The sequence below is a fragment of the Ipomoea nil genome, unplaced genomic scaffold (assembly GCF_001879475.1).
Source record: "Ipomoea nil cultivar Tokyo-kokei standard unplaced genomic scaffold, Asagao_1.1 scaffold2480, whole genome shotgun sequence".
Lineage (NCBI taxonomy): Eukaryota > Viridiplantae > Streptophyta > Magnoliopsida > Solanales > Convolvulaceae > Ipomoea > Ipomoea nil.
The window spans coordinates 4,216,801-4,242,715 of record NW_017618908.1 but is presented as its reverse complement, the minus strand read 5'-3'; the positions used below and the strand labels follow the sequence as shown (position 1 = coordinate 4,242,715).

General features: G+C 34.4%; 2 protein-coding genes across 2 annotated transcripts; both read right to left on the bottom strand.

The window, feature by feature from the left end:
- Positions 1–925: 925 nt before the first annotated feature.
- LOC109153195 lies at positions 926–10,704 on the bottom strand. Its single transcript, XM_019301025.1, has 9 exons — positions 10,071–10,704; positions 8,113–8,272; positions 7,948–8,009; positions 6,726–6,820; positions 5,375–5,488; positions 4,141–4,206; positions 3,725–3,822; positions 2,708–3,147; positions 926–2,527 (listed from the first exon to the last, which is right to left on the bottom strand). Exons 1-9 carry the CDS (start codon positions 10,477–10,479, stop codon positions 1,185–1,187), a joined length of 2,787 nt encoding a protein of 928 aa, XP_019156570.1. The 5' UTR covers positions 10,480–10,704; the 3' UTR covers positions 926–1,184.
- A 3,343-nt stretch (positions 10,705–14,047) lies between these two features.
- On the bottom strand, positions 14,048–16,069 carry LOC109152753 (transcription factor bHLH54-like). The gene is made up of 4 exons (XM_019300400.1): positions 15,485–16,069; positions 14,677–14,913; positions 14,453–14,584; positions 14,048–14,151 (listed from the first exon to the last, which is right to left on the bottom strand). The coding sequence occupies exons 1-4, from the start codon at positions 16,067–16,069 to the stop codon at positions 14,059–14,061; spliced, it is 1,047 nt and encodes a 348-aa protein (XP_019155945.1). The 3' UTR covers positions 14,048–14,058.
- Between the last annotated feature and the right edge of the window lie 9,846 nt (positions 16,070–25,915).

Here is a 25,915-nt window from a genome sequence, read left to right as displayed (position 1 = left end):
TTGAAGAAAAGGTGACTTGCGAAGTCACCTTCTATATGAAGTAGGGCTGTTAATGATCAAACATGAGTGAGTGGAGGTTGTTTGTGTTCGTTAGTGTTTCACAAACACGTTGTGACACATTCACAGACACTAAACAAATAAATACATGTACATGTTTATGATCGTAATGTGTTCGTAAATAAGAAATAGTTTATATTCATGAACAATAACTAAACAAATAATATAATGATTATATAAAAAAAAAAAAAAGTTAACTAAACTAAAGTAGTATCTTAAAAATTAAAAATAAATTGCACATAAGTCTATTCATGAACAGTTTTAAACTAACACTAAACGAGCATATTCGTGAACAATATTAAATAAACACTTAACAAGCATGTTTATGAACGTTTTTAAACGAACGTATTCACGAGCTCTTAACAAAAAAATATACAAATGTTCAAGCTCAGTTCATTATTTACGAGGTCTAAATTTTGTTTTTGTTTTTGTTTATTAAAATGAACAATTACCAAACACAAACATGAGTTTACTAAAAGATCTGTTCACTAACCCTCCTAATCTAGATTTGTAAATTTGTCATTCTTGGAGGTGGGTTGGCTGGTGCCTTCTATCTAAGGGGGCGTTTGGTTCACAAAATGTTAGATTGTTGAGAATGTTAAATTTTTATGTTCGATCACGATATTGAAAGGAGATTGATTCGGTCAATTGAGTGTCATTTTTTTTTTTTTTTTGTGAACAACGATCAACGGTTAACGGCGTGCTTACCAGTTGGGAATTGAACTTATTTAACCAATTTTAATAAATTAAACTATTTAATTGCACCTTCCAAAAGTTGAAAAACCTAATTCCACTTTCGAATAAAGTTAGAAATCCTATTTGACCTGTTTCCCTTATTTTTATGCATGTTTCATGTCAATAGATAGCCTTGAGAAAATGAAATGAAAATAAAAAGCTTTCTTCTTTTCTTCTCAAGCCAAAAAGTGAAACGGTCGGAGGTATCCACGTCTCAAAAACATTAAATTGCAGTACCTGACTTTAACTGTTATCTAACAACATTGAGAACCACTTTACAGCAGCAATGCAAATATAGAATAGATCCAACCCTTTCACCATGCCGAACCTGCTATTCATGGATACCTCTTTTGTGCATATTCCTATATGTTGTTTGGTGAAAAATTTTGTCCTCACCAATGGCCAGTCACTCCCGACATGTGTTTTCTCATGGCGCGGTCTCTTCTGTTGTGATTTCGTCCTCCTCCCCTATGCCCTCTGCCTCTGGAGTTCCCTCGCCCTCCTGGACCGCTCTCCTCGTTTGTTTCAGTCTCGTCGTCTTGCTCTGCACTAGACTGGGTTGGCTTTTGAGCGGCACTTGAAGAAACATAGCCACGACCAAACCCATGTCCCCCCCGCTGTCCTCTCCCTCTGAAGTTCCCTCGCCCTCCTGGACCGCTCTCATTTGTTTCAGTCTCATCATCTTGGTCTGGATTGGAAGAAACATAGCCACGACCAAACCCTTGTCCCCCCCGCCGCCCTCTCCCTCTGAAGTTCCCACGACCCCCTCTGCTGCCATCCTCACTTAATTCATCACCCCGATCTGTAGCAGATTCGGCCATCTTTTTGACAGCACCTAATGGAAGATTACCACCCCGTCCAAGTCCATGTATAAGTTCTCTCTGCGATTGATTAACTAAGGAAGCTTCGTTATAATTAGCCACTGCAACAGAACCTTCAACTTTGTAGCTGTAGTTTTTGCCATCCTTAACATAGAATTGTGGCTTTTTACGTGAACCCCATTTTGTTGCATTGGAAGGATTAGCACCATAACTTCGATCATCAGCTTCCAAAGACTTTCCCCTGCTAGAATTTAATTTGTCATCCTGTGTTTCCGTTTCCTCAAATGCGGAGTCGCCAATACTCATACCTAAATCATCAAATGAGTCATCATACTCATCTTCATACTCAAGCTGTGACACGAGTGCAGCTGTCCTTGCCATATCCTTTTCGCTTCTAGAATTGAGAATCAATGAATCAGGTTGGTCAGTGTCTGTTTTCCTGACGAACCTCCCAACCACAGATGTGGAAGAATTAGAAGAACCGACAGCCTGATGTCTCACTGCTGCATGGTGAATACTTTTTTGGGGGACTGGTTCAGATTCCAATAATTTCCCTTTACCCTTGTCATTAGGTGTCAATGAGGGAACGGACTTGGGTTTTGGGGTTTCCTCTAAGGCAATGTCCAGAGACTGTAGGTCTTTGTGAAGGGTACCCTCTAGAATCCTCTGTATAACCTCTTCAGGATCCTGGTTATAAACTTCAAGACAGGCAACTAAGTAACCTTTCCCATACTCCGGAAATAGATCTTTTATTTGACTGATTTTTGATTCAATGATTGCTGTGTCTTCGTCATCCTGCAGTTTACCGGTTGTCCCAGCAGATGGCATGCTAGATGTAGTAATATTGGCTTTCAGCGGGTTGACCATGATCCCAGAGAGAAACCGAAGTTGATCATCATCCACAGTAAACCACCCTGCAAGTAACTATGTTGGCATCAGCATTGCTTGAATGGGATTAGCGGGACTTAAATACACAAAATAATGACTACTAGATGCAATAAACAAGTGACAGAACCTCAAAATTTAGTCATCATCTCACTCTAGAAAACATGTAAAATAAATTCAATAGGGCTGAATATCACATAATGTTCTACCTGCATTTCTCAATAGTTCAATCCGGCTCATTATTTTGTGATTCTCTTCAATGTTTTGTAGAAACGTCCCTTTAGTATGCCCTTCGGGAGAAGAAAAAGAAACACCATTGACATCCCTGATGAGCTGTACAAGTATATCTGTTCTTATGACTGGATCTTCCACCTTTGCAGGAAACATTTTCATGCCAACTGGAATAGGGAAACTTCCATCGAAAACCTCATCACTTAGATAGCAAAAGTACAGTAGTTTCCCACCAAAATTTACTATCCTTGTCGCTAACATTTTCAGACTAAGATAAACATTTGAATGCATACTACTGGATATATTTGAGGACCCATTGTCTTTAGATGCAAAAATTATATTGAAACCTCGGTGCAAGGATGGTAACAGGGAATCATGTAATCTTGCAAGGGTAGTAAGCATCTCCTCATTCCCATAACTGCATAAAAATAAATATTAAAGAATACTGTTGTGCTTTCTTGAATCTTGAGCATGCAGCCAAAGAAATAAAGTACAAGTTTAATGAGAAAAAAAACAACAATAGGCCTACAATGGCTACGCCTTTAAAAAGGATAAGCAAATTGGAAAATTACTGAACTGAATTAGGTATGTGTGTGTGACATAAGCAATTACTCTCATTCATGCAAAACATCCCACACATGTACAAATGTACACATTATCACTAATATCAAGCTATCAGAAGGTAAAACAATGCAACAATGATTTTAAATCTACTCAAAATATTATCCAGATGACAAGCAAATATAGTTTGATGTTTAGACTAAAATCAAATATTTTTTTATTGTAAAACATGGAGCAAGTATCATTGCTAGAAATGTTTGATTTGGTTAGTAAAATTGCATTTACTGGTGTGGATATTACAATATGGACCTTAAGCAGATTTTCTTAAAAGACACCATTATTAAGTAATAGTAAATACATTTCTTCAAAAATATTAAAGAAAAATGGGACATGAAAAGGAAAAAAAAAAAAAAAATCAACTAGGAAATAAGTACCTCATTTCAACAGGGCTAGAGAAGTAAACAGCAGACTGTTTGTAGGCATTAACAAATGCATCCAAGGAAACAACAGCATCATTTATGAAATCCATTACCTGCAGGTGAGACCATAACACTCAAAACCAGAGAAATAAATATACATACACTAATGAAAGAAACCAAAAAAGTGACTGCGGGTAAATAATAATAATAAAAAGAACAAGGAATACAAACATGCATCATCAATTATTGGAAGTTCGCCTTTAGTAAGTAGATACACGGCCAAGGAAAACATTCAAGCTAGAACCCTCAGGATTATATTTGCATGGAACACATGTATTTTTGTGTGTTTTTTCCTTGTAACAGAGCTACATAAAAATAAAATAGAAGGAACTTTTTCTGTTTCAACCTAACAGGAAATAAGTTCAAGTCACCTCTAAATAGTCTGCAAGAAGCCGAGTGGGCCCAAGGTCTTGACAGCCAACTGATGAAAATAAAACCTGCAAATGCCCCACAGAAAATATGTCAAAATATTGTGCCAACCTGCTTAAGGTAAGATCAGATACCGATTTCAGAGTTGGGCAAGAAGTTGGAGAATAAATTTCTGAAGACGAGATGTTAATAAAAGGTAAAGACATAACATAAAATACAAGCAATTGAGTTGAGAATCAAATATTCAAATAAGACAGACGGTGATTAACCTGAGTTTAAAAAAGAAACACAATTTTATGAACCACATGTGGTTATAATGCACCATGCAATCCCCAAATTTACTATTAAGGATCCTCCATGCTTCGTGTTGATTCCAATGTAATGATTTCAAATTTATTTGGATTCTTCTCAGAGGATGACCAAGTGCATAAAGCTACCACACAAAATATGGTATGAGGAAGGAAGATGCACATAACCTTAATTTTAATTTGATTTTGCTCTATTTATTTTGCAGTTTGGATCATGTATCCGTGCAAAATAGCTTTAACAGCTTAATCAATTATAAAACACCAGAAAATTTTGGTCTTGGTTAGTGAGCAAAACGACTAATACTAAAAACAGTTGAGCTCACAATAACAGATTAACAGCAGCTCTGTTCTTAACAATGACCAATTGCCGTGGAGATAATAAGAACAAGCTTAAAGCCTTCTTCATTGCAGAACTAGCAAGAGAACCGAGCACCAGGACCAGGTGTTTTAGTGTTGTTTCCACAAATGGCTTGTAGCTTAATATGAAGGGCACTAATGCCAAATTCCTCACATCTTTGAGCAATATCTCATGCTGCAAGCTTGGCCGCAGTGCAGCACATGGTCACGATTCATCCCTCTCAGCCCTGAGTTTCATAACCTCAGTAATACAAACCAATGTTTCCCTTCCAGACAAATCAGTTTCACTTAATGAAACTTATTGCAGGTTTTTTTAGAGGGGTTGTTTCTAGAGCTTGAACCTATGTAAGTCTTGAAGATATTTGAAGACAAATTCAATGCTTTAGAACTTACAAGTCTTGAAATGCATATATATATATATATATATATATATATATATATATATATATGTATATATATAAAATATCATGCATAGTGTAAAGCAATAAATGAGCAAGAAAATACAACGTGCGAGCACAAGTCCCTAACTAATCCTCAATTACATATACAAATAGGATAAATGAAACTATACCTCTAAAGATGAGGAACACCGTTGATACATAGTCTGAACAATGCTCAAAAAATGAGAAATGACTGCAGTAAGATCATCGTGGATCCATGGTTGTGCTTTTACTGCATTCACGACCTGGCAAAAATTATACATGTCAGAGAGAGAGAGGAGAGATTTTTTTTTTTTTTTTGGTGGTGGTGGTGGTGGTGGTGGGGGGGGGGGGGGGGGGATTGTCATGTACCAATTGAATTTATCTACTGATTGTATATCCTTTGAAGCCAGCAGGTTATGGTAATTAAGTTACTCAAGCAACATGCCTTCGAAATTGTAGGCTATAAAGGTCAATAGGGTTTAAACTTGGTTCATGCATTCGATACAGTGATCATATTATTTCTTTCCCTTTTAACATGAGAATGGGGTGGTGGCTTTGGTCATTGAAATTTTGTAAAACTAGGTTCTAATACAACTTGAGTAGAAGTGTAGAACCCCATGCAAAGCAAATGAAGCAATACTACCAAGTAACACATTTCAGTGATGATGCAAGAAAACCTTGTTATGGGGTCAGATGACAGTAAACATGCATGGAGTAAAAGATTAGTTGACAACAATAGTGCTTATAATTTAAATCAAAAGTAATCCATAAGCTTTTAAGCTTTTTAACACAAAAGGTTTTAAAAATTTGTACATCTTTCTATCTATATCAAGAACCATTTTGTTGAGCAAGGTAAAACCATCAAAAAAGAAATTTATGTATTGCTTAGGTGATCTATATACACTTTTCAGTTTTTATTATCAGCTTTGAATTATACAATCAATTTAAGCTTCTTGTAGCATTCTAAATTTTCAAGTTTAACATAAGCACAAGGACCAAGTCCAATGACTTCCACAATTTAATTGGTAAATAAGCTCTATTTTGTTCGCTTCTCTAGAATGACCCATATGGAGATGCCTCCCATGGCATAGCAGGCTTCCAGTAGCCCAATTTAGAATAGGGCTAGCTATAGTATTTCAGGTAATTGGTATTACACTATTAACCGGTTATTAGAACCATATACAATGGGCATCTATACACTCAAACTATTTGAAGCCAAGGTTGAAAAAATCGCTAGGCGCCTGGGGACTGCCTAGGGCGCCTAGAGCGATTAATCGGCGCCTAGGTGGCCGACCACCTAGCGCCTAGGCGCCGATTAATCGGCGCCTAGGCCCGATTTTTGCAACACTGATTGAAGCTATTGCTTTCAAATTCAAAAGTAAGCTATGAGGAGAGAGGGAGAGAGGCGGGGGGGGGGGGGGGGTGGTGGTGGTTGTAAAAAAAAAAAGAAGGCATTTATAAATAAAAACACTAAAGCAAATAATCAGATCTTAAACTTACCAATATTCTTGTCAAATCTTCATTTTCATGACCATATATAGCAGATATTTCTAACAACTTCGGCAAGTTAAGTAACTTCTTCTCCTGCAAAAGGGCTATAAGTGGAAATAGTTAGTAACACCACAATGAAGCTTATGACAAACGTTTCACCTTTAAATTAAGTGCTTTACTTTATGAATACAAAAAAAAAAAAAAAAAAAAAAAATCTCCAAGTGTGGCAGAGAAACTATATTTTCATAACTAGAATCTCAATTAGATTATTTATAATCCTACTCCAATGAATATTACAGCTCCAATGCCACCCCTTGTCACCACAACAGAAAATAAAATCAAGGTTGCAAAACACGTTAGGCGCCCCCTCGGGGGCGCCGATTTTTTAATTTTTCTTTTTTAAATTAAAAAATATAAAATTTAAACTAAAAATTTTAAAAATTCAATAGTAAAACATAAGGTTCCTCTAGTTTTTTTCTTACAAATTATTTACGTAAGTGGTTGTAAAATCATTTTGAATATTGTTGAAACCATCTAAATACATAAAAAATTAAAATTAAGAGCAAAAGAAGCATTTTTGGAGAAATTAGAGGGCCAAACCGCCTTTGGCTGTTTGCGGTGTATAGATCTTGAAAAAATACGCAATTTGAAGAAAAAAATTGTCCAAAACGGACAACCGAATCAAAAGTTATGCCTTGCCAAAGTTTCTACACTTTTCAACACACACACACACACACACACACACAAAAATTTGTTCGGCCGGTTTAGCCGGCTAGCCGCCCGGCCGCGGAAGAGGCCGATTCCGGCCTAATCGTCTGCGGCCGGGTGGCGCCTAGGCGCGATTTTTGCAACACTGAATAAAATAGATGGCTCTCTCTGCTCAATTTACACTTGTAGGATAATTACAATGAGGTCTCCAGAATCATAGTGAGAATATGCGATTGGTTGGAAGTAACATTCAGAGATGAATATCAGATTTTCAGGTGAATCTGTACAATTACAATATTACAGACTGCATCCTTAATTACACCATCAGGGCCAATTATATTGTTTCCTTATTGAATTCAGAATCACAAAACAACAGTGTGTGTTCAGGTGAATCTGTATAATTACAATATTACAGAGAGCAAGCTTAACTACATTGCCGGGGCCTATAGTTTTTTCTTTATCTAATTCTGAATTTCTTGAGAAGTTATAAACAACAAATTGCAATGGAGCAAGGATAATATACCCGAATAATCTTTCTGACTGAGACTATCAGCAGCCTTGACTCCAGGATCCCGATTAGAAGATCTACAATAAGAAATGGTATTCACATGATGCTAAGATGGATAATGGAAAATACTAAACCACTGGTGCACCCAAAGAAAGGAGTATAGAAGTGACTGTAACTTACACGCGATATAAGGCCATGAAGACACGCCGGGATAGCTCAAACTCACCAACAATGACTCCAGCAACTATGCCCTTTGCTCCTCGGTATGGGAAATCATACCATCTACTCCGAAACTTAAGAAAGCTTTCAAGGAAAGAGTGAAGGGAAGTGTCGCTGGCCACTGAGAAGAATAAAAGGTAGGCAGGAAAGAGTTAAAGATATTTAGCAAGTAGCACCTAAAGTAACCCCTAAAATCCGTCTTAACAACAGTCAAGAGAACATTTAGCATTCCAACAAAAAGATATGCTAAATTGTATAAATGCAAAAGCATTAGCATCAACTGTTTACAGTTTTTTAAATGCTGACAGTCTATGTTGCACGGAAATGAGTTCTACTACATAGACTCCCAAAATTCTACTCCCTCATTTATACTCCCTGAGGTGGCAATCCAGGATTGGTTATTTTCATCATGTGGGTCCACAGAAAAATGTCTACATCAAGACCATGTGAGAGGGAGTACAAGTTGGGAGTTTAAAATGGGAGTACACCAAGTATTTTCCGCACGGAAATAGGAAACATGAAACAATAATTTCAAAACATGTAGAAAACAAAACGTGAGGGAAACATATAATATAATATATATATATATATATATATATATATATATATATATATATAGGTATATTTGCAAATATTTTTTTATATAAAATATATATAAATATAAATAATCTACTACTCTACTAGATTCATGAAAAAAGTATTACACTAATAAATAAAAGTAATGCACTAAATCATTAATAAATAGTTAAATATCACAACGTTTATTTGAAATAATAACACACATACACAATATCCAAAATCTAAATTATTCTTAAACTTAAACATTCATGTTTTAATTAACATCTCCATTAAAAAATATACAAACTCCAACTCAGGTTCATCTAAAGATAGGTTGGCAAACTAAAGGATGTCAACATCTTCCATGCTCGCAAATCCATAGTCAACTAGTCCTTGTGTTGCTAGACGTGTCATTGCTGCTGGTTGGAGGCTGCATCACTATTGTTGTTGGTGTGTTGCTGAGATGAAGGGAAGCAGTATCGAACTTCACTAAAATATCACGGAATAGGATTTAAAGCAAGCTTTCCAGATTCTAAAATTTGACCTCAATTTTAAAAAGAAAAAAGAACCAGAAACCTGTTTCCAATTTTGGAAACATCTCTGCATGAGTTTCAGGACATTTTGGCGACAAAACATTTCCAAAACGTGGAAATACTACCCTTTCAGAGTTCCTGTACAACATAGCTGACAATATGTCCACGTAATAACGGTGTTGCAGAACAACTAATTTTACCTAGTGCTTTCAAGCTGAAAGCATTATAGTATTCTCACAGCACATAGACGCTTTACTACATTCTGTTTTTCCTCTCACCAAACTTCAGTCACCATCAAAATTAGTGAAACTTTCAAAAGCCAACCCTCAAGGAAATAGCGTATTCCCAACACTCCCAAGTCTGTGCCACTCTCAAAAGCCAGTAATAGCTTAACTTTCTTATTCTCTGATCAGTCATCATATGGAAAATGATAATGGAACCACCTGTTTGTGATATGATGTGAACAAACACATGACTCATCAATAGACAAGCACATTCCATTCCAATGAAATATGTGAATGAGATGCCCATTAAAAATCTTCATTCAACAATTATCAAATTCCTAATTGCAGTCATGCATGTAGAAAAGCAACATCTTTATAATTGAGATGTATAGACATTTCACATTCCACATTCTTAGCAGAGCAAGCTTAGGTGTTTAGGAACCTTCATACTGGCCATATAACAATGGATGAACTACTTCACTTATTTCCAATAACCTAAAAACTAATTAGTAGTTAAATATAATGCACAAAAAGAAACATTTTAGCTCAGGCAGGAGAAGGCTCAGCAGAATTAAACCCAAAAAAAACCTTCGTATAAGCTTACCTTCTCGCCAGAAATCTCTAGGGTTGAGTTTAAGTAACCGAGACAACTCTCTGTTCAAAAGATCCACCACTCGCTGCGATTCCACAGGATCCAATCCGCCCTCGTCAGCTCCAAGCCCAGCCGCAACCGCCTCATCCTGAGGCAAGTAATTGACAAAATTGCCACTGTGGACACCACTGGAAACCCAGTCCCCATTCTCCGACATCCTAAGCCTGCTCGCTGATCCTCCTCCGCTGCCGCTACCACCGGCGGCGCCACCGGACTTCTTAGATTGTTGTTGCCTGAGAGAATTAGATAGAGTTTGATTGGTTTGGACATCTTTCTTCGGCACAAACTTCTGTTGGGGTCTGCTGCTGCTGCTGCCGCCCCCTTGGTACCTGTTCTGGCTGCTGAATCGATTCGAAGACATAATTATACGCAGCGTATATCGACTTATGTATGTATATATAAGTGTGTATCGATGTGATGATTCAGTAGCCGTTCGCCACTCCAGTTAGGGAGGTTGTGCGTCGCCGGGGGCCGGAGTTGTAAGCTGTAACGCACCTATGACCTACCTCCTTCTCTGAGGAATGAAACGATTAAACGATATAACCTTTGCGACTTCTGTGTAACACGTAAGAGTAAATGGAATTCTATAATGATTACAATTGTATAAATCTTTGGGAGGGGAGGGGAGGGGCAGTTGTATAAATTGTAAATAAAAATCTTGATTACAATTTTTAAAAAGTAATTATATAGTAGCGAGAAAAGCGTCTTATTTTATATATCTAATTTTATATGGAGGGTGGTGCACTAGGCGGTTGAGCGGTAGTTCTGCTTCCTCATGTGTCTTATTAAAGTTAAGAATCACGCGCGTGTGATATGACAACACTATGTGCTTGGTTCGTACTTATTCGAATTATTAATGGGCAATTACTATGAATTTTTCGTTCCAAAAATGATTTTTCTTATCAGTTCTGGTTGAAAACGATCTACTGGGTGAAAATTATGCTCACTGAATAAACAAGCTCCCTCCCAATTGTAATCATGGTTGGGAAATCGCACGAGTCACACGACTCTTACTACTTCATATTGGAAAGTGACGGTGATGACTCTCCACATGCTTCCTGAGCGCAAGACCAGTACGATGAGTTCATATTACATATACTAGCCCCCTTAGCACTTCCACCGATGGTTGTAAAGCTTCAAGGTGAGGGCTAACGGTACTTTGTTGACCTGTCAAGTGCGAGGATAGAAAGACCTATGACTTAGGATGTATGGGAATATCGTCGTTTCTGGTATAATTAGTTATTATTGATTTAGTAGAAACGACACGTGTTGCCCATCTGGGGTACCTTGGGAATTGAATTGAAACTTTTGAAATTCTCTTATTGTATCCTTCTATAAAAAGACTTATTGGTGGGCCAAATTGCTTTTCTACTTACTTCGAGTATTAGAGAGCAATCAAAGCACATTGCTAAGATTTTCGGCCTGCTTACTTTTTTTTTTTTTTTTTTTTTTTTTTTTTGCAACGTTTTTCAATCAGTAAGTTCTCAATTTTGTTTTTTTGTTTTTTGTTTTTTTTTTTTTTGTCAATTTCATTCATTTACGTTATTTTCAGTTTACACCACTCCCCAAATTTTTATTTGATAAAACGCATTACATAATGGAAATAATATTATATTATATTCATGGATTTTGCTTATGTGTCCCCTTAAATCCTTATTACGACATAATGATGCAACTTTTTTCTTTATACATTAGCTACATTACGAATGAGACACTTATTTACAACAAGAAAAAAAAAAAAAAGAGAATGACACACTTCAAATACAGTTATGAACTTATTCAAACCTTTCTTAGCTATAATAGGATTTGAACAACTTCACTTGCGCAGTTGTGTAAATTGTAAATAAAAATCGTGATTACAATTTTTTAAAAATAATTATGTAGAAGCGAGAAAAGCGTCTTATTTTATGTATCTAATTTTGTACGGTATTCAACAAAAGGTCTTGAGTTTATGATCTAGAGGTGTTTATACCGTGCAAAGTAGATATCAGATATTGATTGGAGAGTGTGTGTAATGGAGTGGTCTAGTGTGTGGGGTTTTCATATTCTTCCAAAGGTGAAGTACTCATGAAGGATGTAATTTATCTTTGATAATTACAATATGATTTTTGAATTACTCTTTTTTTAATTGTCAAGTTTAAATGAAATTATGGAAAGAATGATGTGGGTTAACATATAGTCTTATATGTTGAAAATGATATGTGATCGGAGTTTAATTTACCACACAATGTGAATCAAGATATAAATTCATAATTTTATGAAATCAAAGGCCTAGAATGCAATTAAGGCTTTAGAATTCATATGGTGTGTGATAAGACTTATGTTTGCGTATCCACATAATTCTGGCCCTTAGCGTGCTCGCCATGTGTTGAGGGTGGTGCACTAGACGGTTGAGCGGCAATTCTGCTTACTCATGTGCCTTACTAAAGCTAAGAATCGCGCACGTGTGATATCACAACACTATGTGCTTGGTTCGTACTTATTCGAATTATTAATGGACAATTACTATGGGTTCTTCTTTCCAAGAATGATTTTTCTGATCAGTTCTGGTCGAAAACGATCTACTAGGTGAAAATTATGCTCACTGAATAAACAAGCTCCCTCCCGATTGTAATCATGGTTGGGAAATCGCACGAGTCACACGACTCTTACTACTTCATATTGGAAAGTGACGGTGATGACTCTCCACATGCTTCCCGAGCGCAAGACCAGTACGATGAGGTCATATTACATATCAACTAGCCCCCTTAGCACTTCCACCGATGGCTGTAAAGCTTCAAGGTGAGGGCTAACGGTACTTTGTCGACCTGTCAAGTGCGCGGATAGAAAGACCCATGACTTAGGATGTATGGGAACATCGTCATTTCTGGTATAATTAGTTATTATTGATTTAGTAGAAACGACATGTGTCGCCCATCTGGGGTACCTTGGGAATTGAATTGAAACTTTTGAAATTCTCGTATCGTATCCTTCTATAAATGGGCTTAGTGGTGGGCCAAATTGCTTTTCTACTTACTTCGAGTATTAGAGAGTAGTCAAAGCACATTGCTAAGATTTCCGGCCTGCTTACTTTTTCCTTTTTTTTTTTTTTTTTTTTTTTTTGCAACGTTTTCCAATCAGTTAAGTTCTCAATTTTGTGGTTTTTTTGTCAATTTCATTCATCTGCGTTATTCCCAGTTTACACCCCTCCCCAAATTTTTATTTGCTAAAACGTATTACATAATGGAAACAATATTATATTATAGGCATGGATTTTGCTTATGTGTCCCCTTAAATCCGTATTACGACATACTGATGCATTTTTTTATTTTTTATTTTTATATTTATACATTAGCTACATTAGGAATGAGACACATATTTTGGGCCCAACTCCTTACACAAATTAAGCCCAATCAATATAGTTTATTATTAATGAATTTAAAATTTGTATTATTCAATCATTTCTTTATTTGCTATGCAAAATTTTACAATGTCACATATTTTACAAAATTCTACCTTGTATTAAAAGTATACCAGGGAGAGTGTACAATATCGCAATGCACATGCTACACATGAAAAAGCACAAAATACTCCCATGGGTCATGACACCATAATTTTTGTAAAATTTATTTTTATCTTTTTGGGTTATATGACACTAATAAAGTGAAGTGATAACAATTACTTTTACTTCAATAAATAATCTTTGTACAATTACAGAAGTACTGTAACTCTGAATTTGGGACCATACATGAATAGTTGCAGTGCCAGAGAAGATTCATGTATCCTATTTAACAAGCCGGGTAGTCCACCAAATAAGTAATAACACATGCATTTGGAGAACATTTTTTTGTTAATTATTCTACATATTATTTCAACATGAAAATTAGTGTTTTTTTTTTATTTTTATTTTTTTATGGGATAATTTTTGCAAGTCAGAATATGCATTCTTCTTTGTATCTGGTCACAAGCTTGGCAGCATTTTCTGATAGAGACCCATGTCCATTCCATTGTAGGCAATTGGGGCATACATCCAAAGATCCTCTGAACTTAGTAACTGGAGGATAACAACCAAGAAAAGAACAAGTTTAATAACCATGACTTTTTTGGAATATTTATGGTTCATAAATGAGAATTAACGAAATTTCTTCATCCCTGTCCCGACAGGATAATGGAGAAGTAAATCAGGGTGACTCAGCAGTCTATTATGTGGGAGGACCACATTGGGTGTAACTCCCACATTGCAGCTGCTATGACTCGGTCACGTGTCTTTGTTTATAATCTACCATCCAGGAATCCCGTGCGGGGGAATTAATGTAATGCTAATTTTAATTAGTATTGTATATCCAGTTAATTACCTTAATTTGAAGCTGAAGAAATTTGACATAGTGAACAGCCTCTTCAAGCATGGTGCTAATGTCAACCTTTGTTCCATTAGGGACAAGGTTCTGCAAGATTCTCAGTCTCTCATTGATTCTTTCTCTTCTCCTCTGCAAAACCCCACATTATAATATAAGACAACATGTAGTTTACGTTTAATGAAACATGATTAACATAAATTAAGGTGGCAGTTCATCAGTACCCTTGCATACAAGCTTTGTGGATCAGTAGCAGCCCCTCTGCTAGCCCTTGCTTTCCCACTGGAATTCGAATTCGGGGCGTCCCTGTTCATCAGCTCCAGAGATTCATCTTGATGATCACTGCTGCTGCAGCTTGAGGTCTGTGCATTTCTCTCCTCCTGATCTTCTTGATGATCTTCATTCCCACTTTCTGGGTTCTGCTTGGACTTTGACACTGCCACTTTCTTGTTTTTCTGTGCCTGCATTTAGTAGTAAAATGTAAATATTAGATTCATTGCAAAAAGATTGTTGGGCAGAGGCCCGTAAAGGCCAAGTCCAGCACCTAGTCCGGGTGAGGATTATTGGCAGAGGCCTAAAGAGTCAAGTTCAGCATATTGCCTCTCATAAGAAAATAAAGTTACGCATTCGCTACGAGCTATAGCTTTTGGCCTAACGAGTCCCAACAGGAGCAGTTAAGGCTGGCGGGTGCTGGGGAATTGTTAGGCGGAGGCTGGTAAAGGCCAAGTCCAACACCTAGTGACTGGGGGATTGTTGGGCAGAGGCCTGAAGGGCCAAGTTTAGCATATTGCCTATCGAAAATGTGAGTGGTATAAAGAAATAAAGTTGGGCCTTCGTTACGAGCTATAGCTTCTGGCCTAACGAGTCCCAACAAGAGCAGTTAAGGCTGGCAGGTGCTGGGAGAATTGTTGGGCGGAGGCTGGTAAAGGCCAAGTCCAACACCAGCACCTAGCGACGGGGGATTGTTGGGCAGAGGTCTGAAGGGTCAAGTCCAGATTTATCGATACAATTATGTGTGAAGTGTGAACTCACATTTCGCGAAACCCGGGGTTTTTTCTTGGGATTCTCAGATGAATCTTCTGCTGCTACTTTCTCAGGTTTCCTCTTGAGCTGCTGCAAGTTCTTGGTTGAATCATCAGCAATGGCAGACTGCAGGTGCCCTTCAGCACTATTGATCATCATCTCTTCTTTTGAGCAGACAGCAATGTCTGCTGCTCCCATAACCTCATTAGGATGACAACAGACAGGAACTGAGGAATTAACAATGTTGTCATCCACAACAAAAAACCCCATGGGCTCATCAGATTGGACAAGGTTCATCATCATCACATTATCATTATTCTGGAGGGAATAATGATAAATGGGAGAAGGGAAATTAATAAAACTATCCCCACCACTGCTATTGCTACTTTCTTGTGAGAAATACTGGTGAAACTCATCACCATTATTGGTCACAACATCAGAACAGGAAGACAAGAAACAATGGCCGCTGTTAGCCATTGCCATCGCCCCGTTGTTTTCGAGAAACATGAAATCGCCATTTTCACTTGGAGAAAACATCTTGCTCAGACACTCCCATTCTTCATCAAAGAAAGCAGCAGCCCCCACAGCCTCCATTGATGGTTAGTTCAGAAAGTAAGAAAGATTGCAGCTTTGGGTGTTGTGGAGTGACTAAATTGGTTTTGGTGGTGTAAAGAGAAGAAAGTTTAGGGCATATTTATACCTAGGAAATGGGTATGGAGAGAATGGTGAAGTGAGGGTTAGTTGACTTGATTAGTATATTGAAATTATTATTCCAAATGATTCGTTTTTAGGGGGGAAGGTCCAAACTTTTTGTACCTAATCTCTCCTGGAGTCCAGTGTGGGGCCAACCACCAGGCAAAGTACAACTCAGAGGGACCAAGTTCATGCAATGATGGCACTAAAATATATAGTAATCCCACTCTTTCAATTCCATTAAGTATTTGACTTTGCTTATTAAGCATTAGGACTAGTGTTTTAGATTGTTAAGCGTGTGTTTGGTTCGCACATAGGAATCGGAATGAGTATCAAATACTTGGTAATGGTAATGGGTTTTGGTGAAAGTATTTAACATGTTTGCTAGTATGGTGGAATGAGAATGGTTACTAATAGTAATGCTTGAGAATGAATAAGGGAATGAAACCCTTATTGTATTTGGGTATGAGTTTTTCAATTGATGGGGTATTCGAAACCCATAGTAGTGTTCTAAAAACCTACCAACCAAACACACCCTAAACTGTCTCCATCTAATTTTCTTGGCTCACTATTGCTTGCAAATGAAACTAACTTAGCTCAAAACCCACACATTTAGACCGCGTTTACTTCAATTCTTCATTTTGTTTCATTTGTTGTTTTATATATATTGAAGAAATGTAGAAGTAAACACATTTTTTTTCCAATGTTAGTTTCGTTTATCGAACAAACGAGCCATTGAGCTCTCTAGAAATCCTCGTAATTAATTTATAAATTGCCATAATTTCATGTCATTGTTCAATTAAAAGAAACTTTTGCACCCCAAATTTGAGAGCTCCTAACTTGGCAGTATCTTAAAGTAGTCTAGCGGGATGTGTCTCAATAGCCTCCCGATGGTGGCTACAAGCGAAATAGGTTGTTAATCTTATCTTGAATTCACTAAATAGTCAAAAGAACTATGTTTGGAGATATGAAAGAAAGATCAAAATGTTATCTTATAATATTTACGTTGATATATAAGAAAGTCTATGTCTGTTATCAAAATATGCGCTTTAAGAGAAGTGCTGAGGTAAACTAGCCTACGTTGTGCATAGCTGATCGAATTAAATTAAGAAAACCAATTAACAACTTTACAGAGTGTCAGACTTAAAACATTGTGGTTATCAAACCAACGTTAAATTAACTTGACTAGGGTTGTCCCATCTACTTGACCAGAAATTGGATATCATTGGGGCTAACTAATAGATTTGTCAAAACAGGCTTAGCATGCTTGACCCCACCAGGGGTGGGGGGGGGGGGGAGGGGGCACAGACTGAATTTTATGGTCCGTATAAGGGCAAATTATTCTCTGGACCCGGGTCCACTTTGCAAGGTGGACTTGGGTGTAAAGATATACAATTTAGTGATTTACATACTAAATATTCACAATTTACTTTTTAAAAATTCACAATTTGTGATGACCCTATATTGTATTCACAAATTCTCAGAACTTAGAAACACAATTTATATTCTAGATGTTCACAATTCTAATACTAAAAATACACAATTTAGGACTAGGGTCCATCTTGCAAGGTGGATCCTGGTCCATGCATGGTATAACAACTGCCGTATAAGCCCGCCCCTGCCAAAATGTCGGGCTTGGCGGACGGACAGGGGTCCGCCAAGTTCGCCTAGTATGTATACATTATTAATATTAGTGTATATATACACATCATTATATATATATATATATATATATATATATATATATATATATATATATATATATATATATATATATATATATATATGTTAATTTATTTATTTATATTGAAAATATATATTAGTAAGTAGTACATTGTATATATTATTTGTTGTTGTCTTATAGATTCACATATTATATATTTAATTATTTATTAGGACTTATTACTATATTAGTTATTATTGTGTTCAACAAATTACAAATGCATTAATATATGTTTAAAATATTCAATTATTTTAGTATACACTTATTAATTTTTATTTAATTTTTAACTTTTTTAAAATTGATGGGCCCCACATGCCTAAGGCAGGCCAGTCCGGCCTATTTTAGGCCCGTATTTTTGTGAGGTTTTTAGCTCGTCCCGCGGTATGTCGGGCTTTAAAAGGCTCGTCCCGCCAGTCCGCTTTAACAGCTCTACTAACTAAGCATTAGCCTAGCTAATGGGGTAATTAAGTATTAATGATAATAGGGTTTGGCAGCACACAATTAGAGTATGGGATCGGCAAATAGAAAAGAGAGTTGTGCGTGTGGAAATGAGAGAACGTGCCATATTTTTTTAATTGAAGATTAACATTTAGGACGGCCATGATCGTGGAGGTAAGTATGACATTCTGCACAATAAGCTAGAACTTCAAAACCCCGACAAAGTAACCGGAAAAGTCGCTCTTTGTCTCTTCCAATTGTTCCAGTTGGCCAAAAACCTAACCATTGCAATTACCCTACTTCATCTTCCAAAAGGAAAGGGATAAAAAAAAAATCACGGAACATTTATTTTAATGCGATACTAATTAGTACAATATGTATACTGAAGTTGTATTAGAGCATGAAGGGATGGTTAAGTCGTTAGAGTATGATTCTTGTATATTTTGATCAAGTCTATCGTACAAAATTATCATATATAACTAATTAACTCAATGTACACTCTTGAATAATGGATGCGGGTTCATGAAGCAATGCATAGTAATATTTTCTTATTAAGTTGTGATTACTGATTATTATTATTATTATTATTATTATTATTATTATTATTATTATTATTATTATTATTATTATTTTCTAAATTTTCATTTACATTGTGTTCTAATAACTAATTAATCACATCATAAATATTTTTTTTTTTTGAAAAAAAAATGTTTTTGTCCTTAGTTATTCATAATTGGCCATTTTGGTCTTCTAATCTATCATCAAAATTTGTAAAATATACCTCTAGCTCTGCATGATCGAGACATTTTTTTGTTAATCGAAAGACCAAATTAAAATTGTCTTAATTTTGCAGAGTTAGGGTATATTTTACACTTTTAACTGTAGAGTCAAATAAAAATGTGTATAATATAAATAAATACAATAGAATAGACTAATTTATGAGTAATTAATGAATATGTATACATAAAATATGAAAATTTTTATGGTGTCAAGTGATACCAATGTCTCTCATACTTGATACAATCCACTGGTATCAATGCCTCGGGTACCTGGTACAACCCAATTTGACTGAAGAAGGCTTTAACTAAATTTGTACCAGATACTGTGGGTACAATGTCTCACACCTAAAGTTTTATTTATTTATTTTTTTTTTTTTTTTTCAAATCTTCTTGGCTTGTACTTAGAGCATCCTTAATAGTTGTAATTTTTGATGAGTTTTTGCAAGTGTGGTTAAGAAAGAGAAGACGGGAGGGTAGAGAAAAAGAAGAAAAAAAAAAAAGTCGAAAAGCCTCATTAACGCACCCGGTCGACTAGGTGCTGGGTTGCACTTCACTCGACCAGGGCGTGAAAGTCAGACATTTTAGTGGGTCCCACAAGTCTGATAAAAACCAATGTCTTGCAGGGAGTTTTTTTTTTTTTTTTTTTTTTTTTTTCTCTCTCTCTCTCCCCCTCTTCACCCTCTCATCTCCACATAAGCTTGCTTTCTCAAAAACTATACCAAAAACCACAAAAAAACTTCTAATGAGGATGATCTTAGTACAAGAAGCACGGGTCTCGATCGACACCATACACTTTTACTATAAAATATACATATATGAAGATCTAGTCAAACTATATATGAACAAAAAGTTTATGGTATAACGTGATTTTTGTTTTATCATCATATGGTGCTTGAACGTAGCAGGTCCAAGTGAATTGTACACACTTGTCAATTAAGCAGAAATGATAAGGCAAAAGGAATAATAATGAAGATTAGAGGATATATGATGGATAACTCCATGTATCTATACTATATCCAGTTTGAACGTGCAAAATTGGAATAACTCCTACGTGGGTTGAGATGAACCAGACAGTAATCTATTAAACAACATATGTGATCATCATAAGTGTTGGGGAACGCAGCAAATCTATGACACAACAAAACCAAAACCTAGCTGTGATGATCCGATCCATCTTAACATTGATTACATTTTAAAAACACAAACATTTTGATTATATATTGGCCGTGATCGAATTTCTAGGAGATTACTTGAACTTAGTCATCATCAATTTAGGGGTTTCAACTAATTATTGGTTATCATTAACGTCAAAAGTTTGAACTGATTTTTAAAGATTGATCTTTTAATTAAACCAATTACATAAAGATTCGAGAATATATAGTATACAGTATTCTTGGGTAGCAATTTTAGTACCCGTTAACCTAATAACCAAATCCCATTGTGCAATGTTAATTAGTTAAGTCATGTAAAATTCAAATTATATTCCTTTTTTTTATGAAGACTTTAGTTCGCCTTCTAATCTAATTGTTATAAGATTGTTGAGCAAAAAGGTAAGGAAGTTTGAGATAAAGCATGAGGTGTTGATTTCCTTTTAATTTGTTAAAATGGATGTGGATGGTAATGCTAAAGGGAAAGTTGGAGAAGTAGCTACAAGATTGTTAGGGTGAATATAATGAATTTATGTTTCGGTATCTGGGAGTGTTGTAACAAGTCTCCCTACGAAAGTATGAGTTATTTATGGTGGATTAATACTTATAATATGTTAGTTTAGAGGTTACCACTAGTACAAAATGAGTCATTTGCGTCTGAAGTAAAAGACTATTTGTGTCTGAAGTACACTTGACGCATATGCTACAGACGCATATTGTCTCTTTTAAAAAAAAAAATAATTAAATAGTGAACTTTTAATTACAAAATTGTCACCGCGTCAACTTTATGCCTCCGTGTTTAAACTTTAGATGCAAATTGTCCTATTTTTATGGTAATTTTGTACTAGTGTACTTTACATATATATGTATTTCTTGAGAGTAATTTGTAAGTGGTTGTCACTTGTCACCAAGATTGGACAAGAAGAGAATGACCTAGACCCAAACCCGACCTTGCACATAATTATCGTTACTGCATGAGTAATGCTACGTAAAAATTGTGATTGTTACATTAGACACATATATAGAAAAGTGAACTCTTGTATTGATTGAATGTCGTCACAAGAAAGTTATTTGCAATTGGGTAAGCTTTGTATGCCTTCTCCCATAAACGGTCTTAATTAGACATCTTTTGATAGTTGATTATGTGGGTGTAACACAACATTGATTCATGTAATTTATTTGTATATTCTTTAGTATTAAAAAAAATAATGTTGAATCTTAAAAACATGCTTGACTTAAGAAAAATGTAATGTAGTCCTCAAATAGGGATTCTAAATTTTTAATTATTGTTGTATGAAAATTACGTTTCACTCACTCGATCATTCATTTACATGTGGATATAATTTTCTTTTTCTTTTAATGAAAAAGCGGGTGCAAAAAAAAGGCTTATCCTCAATATTATGTTTGAATCTCAAACTCGAAAAAAAATTATGATATAAAAACATATTAAATAAATGTAGAGTAATTACATCCATAGTTATTTGTCAAATCAAATCAAATAAAAAAAATTCATTTAAAATTAACATGAAATTAATTTATAATGATTGAAGACGGAAACACATACAATCAAACACATTAAATTAGTTCTCGGGAGCACACAATTCATACAAAGTAACCTTAATATATGTAAATATTAATATATTATTATCATTTTAACCACATATTAAATAAATAAAAAAATTATATAAACAAGCTAGAATTTTATCTTCTAAGAAACTTCATTCTGTATGGTCTTTACGAATTAATTTCTATTACAGCTTTCAATGCACCGCCCTTTGCACGATCTTAAATTCTTAATGCTTAATAGTTAATATAATCACAAATAATTGGGAATGATATCCAATTTTGGCAAATTTTAAAAACTTGAAAAATTCCATAAAATCAGATTTTGTTCTTTGGAAAGTATTCCTATCCAAAATGGGGTTTGCTTAGCATATGGCCGGCTTTTTTTTTTTTTTACTCGATATGCTCCTGTTTAATTTTTAACTCGTGACTTTCTGATACAATAATCATGTTCCATTCACTCGATCATCTTTTTCGAATTCAACCGAGATAATGTTGCACTTCTTTTTTTGGACCTACGGGAAGTATACCATAATGACTGTGAATATAATTATCTTCGTATACTCTTACAGGCAACGATACCCCACCAACAACCTCGATCAATCAGCCTCTATCACACTGACCCCTTGGGAGACTCTATCTATTATATACCATCGCCATACTTAATTGAGTTCGAGCTTTCGAGACATGTTTTGCTCCTTGAATGCATGAGTAACACGCACCTCTAATCTTACCGGCCATGTCTTATTTTATACTTTTGAATAATTTAGTTTCACTTTTCTTTACTTTAATTTTTAATTTTTATTATTATCTTGTTCACATAAATTATAAATAATAACAATAACCACCGTATGTAGTTCTAACATTAACATGACAGCTAGTTTTCGTTTCACCAAACTACCAAACTTACATGCCTTATAACTAATTAACTAAATTATATATTGACCGTCTAGAAGCCAGCTTTGAAGGCCACTTCGTCCTTTGATATCAAGACACGTGTTTTGTGTAACATTTTAGTATTCCACTGTCTTGGGGATTGTGATTAATTGAGTGATAAAAAATATTGTTTCCAATCTTAAAAAAAAAAAATATTGTTTCCAAACTTTAATACTGTGACCAACTGATCGAGCTGTTAATGCGGGCAGGACATAAAGAATATTCATCACCTTAAATATTAATTTTGAACTCTATTATACCCAACTGTTAGAACAAGCTAAGACTTTTAAAGTGAACCTTGAATCATTAAGTTAAGCCCGGTATGTTGGGCATATATAATAAGAAATCTTAAATTTAAGCATGTCATCAGTGGTTCGATATATGCATCAATACTCTTTAGAAAATTGCTCTCAAATGGTGTTTAATCGAGATTTGAATGAATTAATCTCAGTATGTGAATTACGAATACAAGTGCAATATGTGAAGCTTTTTTTTTTTTTTTTTTTTAATAATAAGAAATATTAAATTTAAGTTACATAATTGATAATTGTACTAAACATATTGTAAATCATATTATTTCCTATGGATTTTATGTATTATTGTCTAGAAAGTGATTAGATAATTTAAAAATTATTGCATTAAAAAAAGATAATTTAAAAATTATTGATTTTTTTTTTCAAAAGAAAACATATTATCAAAATATCATTTCTCTAAAAGCAACCCCAACAATAATTTTTACCCCAACAATAATCTTTATTAGGTTTTTAATTTTTTTTTTTTTTTTTTTTTTTTTTTTTGCTAATATGGAAGAGAGGGTGTTGGAAGGAGAAAGAAAAAAAAAAGTGTAATATTTTGCGCTTGTGCCTAGCAGGAGCGTGCATTACATGTACATGTTGCGCCAAATTGAGGATGGTTGTCAACTGGCGACCACTGTCCTTCTGTCTTTGTTTTGTTTTGTTTTCTACCCTATCACTTCTTAATTGCTAAGGTTGTTCTAATATAATGTTGTTTATATGAAAATATTTTTGCTAAATTATTAATTAATCAATAGAAATTATATTGCATGAAGATTTAGAGTATGGAGCAATCTTAAATCTCAAGGTCAGCTGTCTCACTCAAAAGATGTGCCTACAATCTAAAGGATTAGTCACTATGTTCGACAATGCAAATCTTGAATATATCCAAATTTAAAAGAGAAAACATGTCATTAATTGCTGTAACTTTAAAGAAAACCAAGAGCTCTCATCAGCACCATGCATGACTTTTCTATGCATCAAAGAGTTGCATATTTTGATGCATTATTAAGCAATATAAAATTATTAAGTTTCGCTTTAAGAGCTGAAAAGATGGGTCCAATCCTCATATAATATACATAAAGTTAAGTAGTTAATTAATTTAATTAGCTAACTAACGTTAATTAAACTATACTTAGGCGTCAAAATATCTTTCAATGCCCCCATTATATACACCCATAATTATTTCTCAGTATTACATTAATTTTATGCCATTGTTGGACTTGAAAGCGAGGGATAATATAGAAAAAACAATATAGTATATAAATATGTATTTTAAAAATAATTTATAAAGTTGGTAATGGAAACAACCTATTTTCTTTTAAGTTCCACGTCGGCTATGGGTGTTGGAAATTATACTTTAGTACTTTGGATGTCTGACTAAGATTGAACTCGGTGGTCCAAAGCTTCATGTTCATTTAATTTTTTATTTTTGAATTTTCAAATGAGTATAATTCTCATAAATCATTTTTTTATAGAACTAATTATTAATGTAATTAATTATCATCATAACTCTCAACTATTTTATTTAAGCGTTTAAGAAATGTTAGAATATTATAGGTAAAAATGTAATATTTTTAAAATAAAATATAATGTGATATGTGTTTGAATGGTCACTTAAATGACTCATAAAACATTACAAATTATATCAAAACTTTCTTTTCTAGAATAGTAACTAATAAGATAATCAATCGTTATACTTAGGACAAGGATCCTGGTCCTAAATGACGTAGTTTTAAATTTTAATTTTGACGGCGACCGTTTATTGTTCAATTTACATTATATGTTTTTTTTTTTTAACTGTAAAGCATGTGTATGTATCTTGCGTTGTCAATTTCTATGTCTTATGTTACGTAATTCTATACCTTAAGAGTGAATTTTATACCAAAACAAATTAGTAGTTAGTAACACACAACATATTGTGTCTTATTTATGAATTTATGCCTTGTGTTGTGAAACGACTATGTGCGTATAAAACATAAATTCTCCACCTAAATCATATTTGAAAATAAGTAAATGTATAACATGCGTATGTGTATGTGTATGTGCCGTGGCGGATCCAGAAATATTGTTCAGTGGGGCCAAAGTATTAAAACTAACGAGATATTTTGAAGAAAAAAAAAATGAAGCACTTAGAAACTGAGTTATAAATATTGTTGACTAGAGATGAAAAATCAAAATACATCAAGATAAAAAAAATATATTTAAAACATTATATAAATGCATAATTAATTAGATAAAACCGAGTTATAAATATTGTTGAATAGAAATGAAAAATCAAAATACATCAAAATAAAAAAATATTTAAAACATTATATAGTACATAATTAATTAGATAAATAGTTTTGAATGAAAAACACATTATAAATCACACACCTCATTATTAATATAAAAAAAGATTAAAAAAAAAAGAGAGAAGAAGTTACAATGTTACAAATAAAAAAATTCAATTAGAATTCTCACTATTATTATTAAAAATTGCCAAAAACAAAATTAACTCATTATGCTATAGGGTTTGAACTAAGGACCTTTTCGTATATTCTAAGAACCTTACCACCTTAGCCACATGTATATCTTGTCTTATAAGTTTTTATGTCTTGTATTCTACATTTCTATACTTTAAGAGTATAAATTTGTACTTAGAATATATTAACAGATTATGTGTCTTATGTTATGAATTTATGTATTGTGTTGTGAAATTCTATGTCTATAGAACATAAATTATCTACCTAAATCATATTTGAAAATAAGTAAATATATAACATGTGTATGTGTCTTGTGTTGTCAGTTTCTGTGTCTTATGTTACGTAATTCTGTACATTCCTTAAGAGTATGAATTCTGTACTTGAAATATATTATTAACCGTG